The sequence below is a fragment of the Myotis brandtii genome, unplaced genomic scaffold, assembly GCF_000412655.1.
Source record: "Myotis brandtii unplaced genomic scaffold, ASM41265v1 scaffold1229, whole genome shotgun sequence".
Lineage (NCBI taxonomy): Eukaryota > Metazoa > Chordata > Mammalia > Chiroptera > Vespertilionidae > Myotis > Myotis brandtii.
Window position 1 is genome coordinate 327399 of NW_005354286.1, and position 10710 is coordinate 338108.

At 39.9% G+C, this 10710-nt stretch overlaps 1 protein-coding gene across 4 annotated transcripts in view; it reads left to right on the forward strand.

Annotated features, from left to right (window-relative positions):
* The window catches only part of CEP295 (centrosomal protein 295kDa), a 66963-nt gene that overhangs the window by 52958 nt on the left and 3295 nt on the right, over nt 1-10710 (forward strand). For 3 of the 4 annotated variants that reach the window (XM_005858898.2, XM_014533724.1, XM_014533725.1), the window contains 7 exons: nt 871-974; nt 1518-1617; nt 2019-2267; nt 3057-3196; nt 4072-4252; nt 7400-8055; nt 9890-10021. In XM_005858898.2, the coding sequence (XP_005858960.1) occupies nt 871-974; nt 1518-1617; nt 2019-2267; nt 3057-3196; nt 4072-4252; nt 7400-8055; nt 9890-10021 (1562 nt within the window). The remainder of the gene's footprint in view (nt 1-870; nt 975-1517; nt 1618-2018; nt 2268-3056; nt 3197-4071; nt 4253-7399; nt 8056-9889; nt 10022-10710) is intronic. The other variant, XM_005858899.2, reaches the window with a different exon arrangement.

Sequence of the window (10710 nt, forward strand, 5' to 3'; positions counted from 1 at the left end):
AAGACTATTCGAATGACCAAAATACAATGTAACTGCAATGCTTTATGGGTTCGTGCAATGATATAGTTTTTCGTAGATTGACCTGCACGGTTTCCACCAATGAGATCGCTTCATTCGATGTGGACAGGACAGTGTGTTGACATCTATGGTCCATAACAGATGTCGCATGAAAAACGAGAAAACTCGTGAGCGGTCCTTAACACATGTCGCGCGAAACACGAGAAAGCTCGTGAGCGGTACGAAAGGTACCCATTGCTTTTGTGGGAAGGCAGGAAATGGTGCTTTGCTTCTGAAGGAAAGCAAGAAATGTTGCCTTCCTCATAGCATGGAAGATTGCTTGGTTTAAGGCTTTGCTTTCATCCCCCTTTTAGGGACCTCCTAATGGGTCCCTACTCCCAGTGAACCGTTTCCAAACCAATGACAGTTATTTCTCTTCCAAATAATTTCAGGGACCTGTTCATTGAATTCTTCAATGTCTTAAATAACTGATCTTGTTCCTTTCTCAATTTTTATTTTTCACTTCTTAACACTATTCAAATGCTATCCTGGTCACTTATCTCTCCTCTTGGGTAATCTTGGTATGTTATAGGGCTCAGGGCTCTCTTCAAAAGGGTTTTATTCATAGAAAAACAATGACAACTACAGTTTTCCAGGGGTAAAAAGTATATTGTGCTGACTAGTAAATGTTTGAATAATAAAATGAATGTTTTTTTCCTGTTTGTTTTTTTAGTCTAAGATAAGGCAACTCTACGAAGCAAAAGATGAAAAAACATTTTTTAGGAAAGCAGGAAATGATGCCCTCTGGTGCTAAGAATTTGATTTGTCATAATCCAAATCTCCTTTCCTCCCTTCCCCTTGCCCCCATTTCAGTCAAGGTCAAAGAGGCTGTGGTTGAGAATCAGGCAGTATTAAGTTATGCTGTGGACAGAGAAGAACCTACATATCTGAGTGCAGCTGTGAAGCCAGATAATAAGGTTGGTAATGTCTTAGTGTGCACTATATTGTTAGAGCTGTTTGGCTTTATATTCTCTTTTGTTTAGTTCACAGAAGTTGTGAAATACTAAAGAGTCTGTTCTCTGAGATCTGCTCCTACTGAAGTGGATCAGTGATGAAAATAGCCAAATCTGAGCATCAGAAGACCTTTCAGTCTACCTGATGCATGATCTCTATAGTTCTGAGAAGCAAAAGTATAAAGTAGTTTAAAACAACAAGTGCGCGAGTGCGTGTGTGTGTGTGTGTGTGTGTGTGTGTGTGTGTGTGTGTTTGTGTGTGTGTGTGTAAAGGTGACAGTGGATAACTGAGGACTTGCTGATGGATGAGTGAGATTGGGGGGTGGGACATGTATGTATGAAAGGCTGGTCAGGTCTGAGCAATGATGACAAGGTTTGACTACTGAAATTCACAATTATGAAGGTTTCTATACTTGATCTGAGCTCAGAATTGGTAACTGCTGATGTTTGGGGTTTTTCTAGATTTTTACTTCCTACATTGTGTTCTAATGTTCCCTTTATTTTTAGGCTGAAACACAAGAGATTTATCATGAGCCATTATCTTCAATAACTATTTCTACTGGAAGCTTAAGTAATGAAAACACAGATTTGAGCTTTACAGATCCAGGTAATAATGTCAAAATGTCTGTAAATAAATTGAAAGACCAACACCAGTTCATTTGTAGTAAAGTGGTGAGAGCAAGCATTGCTTTTCACATTGTGCTGAGAGGGATTTTTTTTTTTAATTACAAAAGTAAAGTTTTTATGTCTGATAGAATATTGGATAGTATGATATTCTAAACATTATTGGAAATCACAGGCTTGCAGATTCTTGAGGATGCTCTGTGGATCCCCAAAAGTACTTTGAAAAGTATCCACTAATGTTCACATTTTCCCATTCAGTGGGAAGCTGTGTCAGCATATTTCTTGATTGCTCTGGTGCCTTATCAATGTTGCTATACCTCTCACCAAACTGTGTCTCTAATAAGTAACTGGCCATTAAATATTGTCATTAATCTCAATTATCAGAGTCGTTTTCAGAGCATGTGGACCATGGGGAACAAGGATCTACCACTGGCAAAGAAGCAGCAGCAGCTATGTTAAGTTCTACAGTTCCTCCATCACAAGTTATTTATCAAAGGCAGGACTCTTGGGATGTTCTTAAACCTCTGTCCCCTGCAGTAGAAAAATTTATACCTGGTCAAGCACACATTCAGCAGACGATAGACAAGTACATAAATGAAGCAAATTCGATGACTGAAAAAACAGACTTGCAGGGTAAATTATTTTGAACAAATACTTTTATATAAACTGTAACTTTTAGCTTTTTATCCCTTTTAGTTTTGGGTGGTGATTATTTGAGCTCCATGTTTTTATGGCCTGCTGCAGCACAGTCATGCCATGGACAGTGTTGAGGGCATTTCGTAAGAGCAGGGACTTGGAACCAGTTAGACTCACAGAAGAACAAGCTCAGGAGATAGATCATCCTCAACCTTTGGAAAGTTAGCTGTAACAGCTTGAGGGCAGTATGTGTTGTTGGTATTGAGAACAAGAATTCAGAAGTCAAGCAGACGTGGATTCGACTCCTAGTTTGACCATTTTACTAGCTGTGAGACCATGGGCAAGATACTCTTTCGTCTTCTATAAAAGAGGGGTATTGGAGATAAAATGGAATAATGAACATAAAGTACAATGTCTGGCCCATAGTAACACTCAGCTTTTCTGTTTTAATCATTGACCTGAAATGAGCTATGTCAGGATAACAAAGCTTATAGCAAAGCAGTGATCATAATAGCCTCTTACACCTAATTAACCTCAAAACACTTTGGGCCTGGCAGAAATGGAGACATATTTGTGAAAGATTTTGATCACTGAGAGTGTCCCCATTTTTTATACACTATAAGTAATAGAGGACCTAATTTGAAAACCTCTGTTGGTAATGAAAAAAATGGAATTTTGTTGAATGGGATTTACCTAAAAATAAGTTTTGCAAATATGTTCTTAGTACTACTTTTCTAGACTTTATTTTAAAAATAAATTCATATTTTTTTCTCAAAATTCCAACAGCTGAACTTGACTTTCCCGAATTGGAATACATTTTTCCAAGCTTGCATCGTCAGCTGTTTAAACCCTTAGAACCACAGCCAGATTTTGATTTGTCGTCATTATCCTCCGGGATTTCTCAAGAGAGCAGAGACTTTTACCAGGTATGTGAAAGTGGATGCGTCATTTCACTGAATTGCCAAGAACAGTTGGTCAAATTTTCTTCTTTTAGAACAGAATAGTGGTTGTTAATCTTGGTTGCCAATTAGAATCATGTGGAAAGCTTTTCAGAATTCCAGTGCCCATATTGCACCCCAGGCCAGTTAAATCAGAATCTCTAGGAGTACTCATATATCAGGATTTCTTTTAATGCTCCCAAAGTGACTCTAATGTGGAACCAAGATTGAAAAAAGCTGCATTAGAATTATAATTCAGCCTTAATTAAACAGTTCAGGTAAATATAATTTTGCGAATTTTGAAGTCTCTCCTACCTAGTAAAGGGGTTAAGACTCAAACTAGGTTTTTCTACTCCCACATCCTGACATCCTGGGCTGCTGTACATAATTCCTGCCTATCAGAAAATGATGTCAGCTCTGGCTGGTGTGGCTCAGTTGGCTGAGCATCATCCCATGCACCGAGAGGTGGCCAGTTCAATTCCCCATCAGGGCACATGGCCGAGTTGCAGGCTCAGTCCCCAGTAGGGGGTGTACAGGAGGCAAGCAATCGATGCTTCTCTCTCATCGATGTTTCTTTTCTCTCTAATATCAATAAAATACATATTTTTGAAAAATAGAAAAGAAAGTGATCTCATCATGTTCTAAACTCAGTCTGGTTAATTTGTAATTTATTTTCTAGATGATCTCTTTTTAAAAGTCTTTTTCATATTGACTAAAATGGAAGAATTGGGTTTGAATAAGCAAATTATTAGTGTGATAGTCAAGTGGCAGTTAAGGAAGAGTAATATCAAAGGAACATGATTACTGACTCAACTTGTAATACATAATCAACACATCAGCATTTCCCTGTCGTTTTCCATCAGAGCCCAGAGGCTTCATGTGAAAGCCACCATGCAGCTGTACCTCCCAAAAGATCAGCTTCTTTTACAGCCCTGAGGAGGACGGGCCTGCCTTCTCCTCTTAACACAAGCCTGAGTCAGCAACCTGACCCTAACCTGACTTGTGCTGCAGCTCTGAGTTTTGGCACAGAAAATATTATTGAGGGTATGTATGATTCAGCTACAAAAAGTTTAAAACCCAATATATTTTTGATTGTTTGCATCCATTTTTCTTGGAAATTGTGCCTAACAATTCCTGGTTTGTGTCCATTCCTGTTCTCACCTCTGCCCCCAGTGTGACAAGTTGTTTCTTTGTGTATTTGTTTAAACAACAGAGGTAATGTATGCTTACTTGGCAATTTTCAGAGTAGTGAACTTGATAAAATAAAAAAGTTCTTGCTCAACTTCCCCACCTCAACACTTAGTCAACAGCTTATCCTTCTGAAACTTTTGTTAAAATTAAATCTTTATTGTTCAGATTATTACAGTTGTTCCTCTTTTTTCCCCACCATAGCTCCCCTCCACTGGGTTCCCACCCCTCCCTTTGCCCTCACCCCCCACCCCCACTGTCCTCATCCATAGGTGTACGACTTTTATCCACTCTCTTCCTGTACCCCCCATACCCCTTTCCCCCCAAGAATTGTCAGTCCACTCCCTTTCTATGCCCTGATTCTATTATATTCACCAGTTTATTCTGTTCATCAGATTTTTTATTCCCTTGATTTTTAGGTTCACTTGTTGATAGGTATGTACTTGTTGTTCATAATTTTTATCTTTACCTTTTTCTTCTTCTTCCTCTTCTTAAAGAATACCTTTCAGCATTTCATATAATACTGGTTTGGTGGTGATGAACCCCTTTAGCTTGTTCTTATCTGTGAAGCTCTTTATCTGACCTTCAATTCTGAATGATAGCTTTGCTGGGTAAAGTAATCTTGGTTGTACGTTTTTGCTATTCATCACTTTGAATATTTCTTGCCACTCCCTTCTGGCCTGCATAGTTTCTGTTGAGAAATCAGCTGACAGTCGTATGGGTATTCCCTTGTAGGTAATTGAGTCTCTTTCTCTTGCTGCTTTTAAGATTCTCTCTTTGTCTTTTGCTCTTGGCATTTTAATTATGATGTGTCTTGGTGTGGTCCTCTTTGGATTCCTTTTGTTTGGGGTTCTCTGCACTTCCTGGACTTGTAAGTCTATTTCTTTCACCAGGTAGGGGAAGTTTTCTGTCATTATTTCTTCAAATAGGTTTTCAATATCTTGCCCTCTCTCTTCTTCTGGTACCCCTATAATTCTGATGTTGGTACGTTTGAAGCTGTCCCAGAGGCTCCTTACACTATCTTCGTATTTTTGGATTCTTTTTTCATTTTGCTTTTCCGGTTGGGTGTTTCTCGCTTCTTCGCATTTCGAATCTTTGACTTGATTCTTGCGCTCCTCTGGTCTGCTGTTGGGAGTCTGTATAATATTCTTTATTTCAGTCAGTGTATGCTTACTTTCTAGATGGTCCTTTATCACACCATCGAGGGTCTCATTAGATTTCCTGTACATCTCATCAAGTTTATCGACAGACTCTAGAAGCCTCTTGAGAGACCTCAAAAGTGTGGTTCTGAACTCAATATCCTCCCTTGATAGTTTTGTCCTGTTTCTTTGTCTCCGCATTTTTTACGCTTTCTTGGTACACCCCCTAGTGGTCTTTGTGCGCAGTCTTGTTGTGGTTAAGCCTTGATTGTTGTAGTTATCACTGGGAGGAATTGACCTCCAGGCCAATTCGCTGTGAGAATCAGCTGTGTCTGCAGTGGGAAAACTTCTGTCCTCTGGAGAGGCGCTAATCTAGCCTTTGCCTGAGGCGATCCAGCAAATGGCTCTGCACAGGGCTTGGGCGGGGCGGGATCAACAGGGCAGGGCGGGCGGAGGGAGCGGTTATAGCCCCTCTCAGTCCCGTTCCCAGAGGCTCTGCTTCTCAGAACCCCAGGAACCGCTGCAAACCTCGGAGGGAAAGCTGCCTTCCAACTGATGCCAGACACTCCCGCTTCTCCCGTTTGAGTCCGAGTCCCCAGCGATTCACCCGTATCTGGAGCTCAGAGTCTGAGACTCCCCCCTGACCGAAAACGACAACCGCGCTCTCAGCCACCAGCCCACTTTGCGCGCGCACCTCCGCACCTGAGTATTTTCCACACTGCGCCTCCTCTGAGCCTCGGTGTGCTGTTATTTTTCCTTCTAGTTGAAGAGTCTCTCCTCAGCCAGCCTTCCTGTGGTTCTGGGTGATGTCCGTTCCATCTTTTAGTTGTATTTTTGAAGTGGTTGTTTGCGGCAGCAGTCTCCGGTGTTTACCTATGCCGCCATCTTGGTCTCCTACTGTGAGACTTTAAAAAAGTTATTTATATATATAAAAGCCTAAGCGTTTTAGATCTCAAAGGGCCAGCCCATTCATATGCAAAAACCTCTGCTTGCAGCTTGGGTGGGGCGGGATCTCAGGGAATCAACAGGACGGAGCAAACAACTATGGCTGATCCTCAGACCTGCGCTAAGAGGCCCCGGGGGGTCTCAGTGTCCCACGGTAATCGCTGCAAGCACCTCTGAGAAAGCTGCCCTCGAGTTCCGCCCACTGCCAGACAGTCCAGTTTCTCCCCGTATGAGTCTGGGTCCCCAGAGACTCACCCGGAACTAGAGTTCAGAGTGGGAGCGTGTGTCTCCCTCCGATTGAAAAAGACAACCGCGTCCTCAGTTGCCAGCCCTTTCCACGTGCGCCTCCGTACCTATGCACTTTACTTCCACACCTCCTCTGAATCTCAGTGTGCTTTTCTCTTTCCTACTAGTTGTAGAATTTCCGCTCAGCCAGCCTTCCTGTGGTTCTGGATGATGTCCGTTGTCTTTTAGTTGTAGTTTTGAAGTGGTTGTGCGAGGCAGCAATTTCCGGTGTTTACCTATGCCGCCATCTTGGTTTCTCTGAGACAGCCATCTTACCCTTCTAAAACTTTTTGCACAAGTTTTATGTACACATAAATACATGAGATACACTTGCACATTTTACCTGTTATAACAAAATTAATATTTTGTTCTTTTATGAGGGAAAATCTCGTGTCGAAGTCATCTTTTTTAAAAATATTAAAATAGGAGAAAATACATGGTGGTGTGAGCAGTAGAGTTATTTGAAAGTCACTGTGACCATCCTTTAGCTTTCTATTCATGTTTATTTATATCAACTTTCCTAAAATTATAGGAACTAACCTTTGCAATTTATGCAAAGTATTAGGGACTATATCTCTACCCAAGTTTTATAACATGATGATGATTAACTGATCTTTTAAACTTCTTACTGCAGGATCCGAACAATCTTTTCAACAGCTTCTGCCAGAATTTTCTTCACAGGAGGGGAGCCAGCATGCTGATCTACCAAGTATTTTTAGCATTGAAGCAAGAGATTCTTCCCAAGGCATGGAAAATCAGTACTCCTCCTCTGAACCGACTGAAATATTACAAAATAAGGGGGAAAATGTCCATTTCCAGCTCTCTGTAGGAAATTTGAAAAGTTCAGTCTTCAGTTCATCTGCTGAGGCTAATGTATTTCATCAATTAAATATACCACATAGCACTCCATGTGGTTCTACCTCTAGTGAGTGCTCAGTGAAAGACCAATTAGAAGGCCAAAAAGAAGGACTGGGCTTTGAAGAACTATCAGAAAGAGGGGCTGTTAAAGTGTTACACAGTCAAGGACTCACTGAAGAGGATAAAAATGAAACCTGTGGAGTTTTAAGTGTAAATCCAGATGTACAGGAAATTGATTCACAATTATGTGTAAGAACAGAGGAGATGGGAACTTCAGTTCAGATTCCACCTACTATTCAGAATGAAAAGTATTTTGAGAATTCTATTAAAGCAGAAACTCCAAAAATCATACCAAACCTATCTCAGCCATCACAATCAGAGTTGTTTTCCACTTCTGGATCATTTCTACAACAGAGCTCTATTCCAGTCTGGGTAAGTGAAGTCTGCATCGTATAAATAGCATTTAGAATGCTTTTCCAATATTTTTTTAAAACTAATATTTGTGTTTTTATTTTGTTTAGTTAAGATACTGGCCAAAAATGTACACACAAACATTATATACTGAGTGGCCAGATTATTATGACCACCCCATTAGTACAATGAAGTGAATTAGTTATGCAAATAATAATAATAAAACCTTGAGAGTATTTGCTTAGGAAGTTTTCAATATTCAATATTTTTGGAAGTGTCAATGAAGTACTGATGGGGTGGTCATAATAATCTGGCCATTGTATGTGTGTGTGTGTGTGTGTGTGTGTGTATGCATGTTATAATTTAAGAGTAATTATTAAGAGTGAAAATAAAAGTTTCCAAACCAGCAATTAAAATATGAAAACAGAAAATAATTTTAATTCAGTCACAGGCAGAAAAGGGCAAAATAGTATTCAACAAAAAAATTTAAACAGCATAAAATCCAAACCCAGGGGGACTTTTGGAACAAATTTCAAGAGAAACAACAAAGCTACTTGTTAATATACCTGTGATAACCAATTTTGTAATCATCAGAAATCTCCAAGTTTGGAGATCTTTGAATTTTACTAGATTTTTCTTCCAATTCACATATCCCTTCTCAGCTTCACTGAGGAATGGTGGCCAGCCCCATGCTTCAGCACTTTGTGTTCGACCCCATTGCACTGCATTGAGTTAATCCAGTGATTTTTTTCAACCTTTTTGCATCTCATGGCACACATAAGATAATTACTAAAATTCTAAGGCACACCAAAAAAATTACTTTTTGTGGATCTGATTTAAAAAATGGTATGATTTAGATTCATTCACACCAGATGGCTGGTTGTGCATTGGCTGTCTTTTTTTATTTATCTGTAAGGGAAAAAAGGTCAGTGCCTGACTAAATAGCCGCAGTACACCAGTTGAAAATTGCTGCATTACATCACCTGACTTTAGTATTGCTTGTCAACATCTAGACCACAGACATGATTTGGCTTTTGGATTTTCTTTTTAAATTCTTGTTCGGTGTTTAAAGGATGGTATTTCTCTTAAATTAATCTGACAGCAGGGGCCTACATTTGGCTTCAACCCATTAGCGCTACTCCCTTTAGACAGGATATACCAGGTGTGGGCAAACTTTTTGACTCGAGGGCCACAATGGGTTCTTAAACTGGACCTGAGGGCCGGAACAAAAGCATGGATGGAGTGTTTGTGTGAATATAAATTCAAAGTAAACATCATTACATAAAAGGGTACGGTCTTTTTTTTTTTTTTTTAAGTTTTATTCATTTCAAACGGGCCAGATCCGGCCCGCGGGCCGTAGTTTGCCCACGGCTGGGCTATACCCTCTGGTTCCCCATTAACCTGTACTCATCGGCCTAGCCCTGTGATCCTGTGGGTGTGTAATCCTTGCAGAAGATATTTTCAAACAATTATCACATTTCAATTTTTAAAAAAATATATTTTATTGATTTTTTACAAAGGGAGAGGGATAGAGTTAGAAACATTGATCAGCTGCCTCCTGCACACCCCCTACTGGGGATGTGCCCACAACCAAGGTACATGCCCTTGACTGGAATCCAACCCGGGACCCTTCAGTCTGCAGGCCGACACTCTATCCACTGAGCCAAACCGGTCAGGACATCTCTCCAGTATTTCTTAAAAGTAGGGGTGCACTGCCATGTTGTGGTTCTTCCTCCAGAATGTACATTTTCACATATTGAATGTTTAAAGCCATTACTTTTGGACATGGTTTTCTTTTTTTCTTAAGGTATTAATTATGTTTGGATATGGTTTTCTTTTTAATTTTACTGCACAGGAGACAGAGTCTGGCCATGGTATAATGGAAGAACCAGAACTTACGTTAGTAAGCACCAGTGACATCAGTATTGCTGAAATGGATTTTGCAAACTTATCCATAGAAGAAAACAATGAGGCAAAAAGTTTTCAGGTAAATGTGATATTATACACTTTATACAGCAACTCATAGCTGAGAATTGGGGAACAAAAAAGGATACTAGTTTATTTCACTTTCCTTTCCACAAGTCAATTCTTTTTTCCATTAGAATTATTTGCAAATTAATGTCCTTCCCTGTATTGCCGTTTTCTGCAAGTGCAGGAGGCTTACTGTGCCCAGAGCAGAAACTGACAGTTGACGGGAAATAGAAAAGCCTATCACCACCACCCCCTTGAAGAACAGTTTTATATCATGTAATAGTCCTAAATGTTTACTTTTACAAATTCGAGCCAAAACTGTTGACACATGCCAGGGAAGAGCTCAAATGCTCCTAAATACATGTATTTCTGATGCTATAGATTTCACTTAGGCTTGGGTTAGAATTGTTCCAAATCTGAGGCAGCAAGATAGGTAAGGAAATCTGGAACTGAGATGGATATAGAAAGTGCTGTTCTATTGCTTTAGACATTTATTCTGAAAATAAGACTATTTCAAGTACTATTAAATTCACATTCCCGCTTTTTTCCACTACAAGCAAACCATTTGTTTCTGGCCTGGGTCATAATGAATTCTAATTTAATAAGGACTCCAGGTTGATTATATGCAAGTGTTTTTTGTGAACTGATGCCAAATCAGACATCCCAAGATGACAAGTAATCAGAGGAAAAACTTTAGGGTAGGAT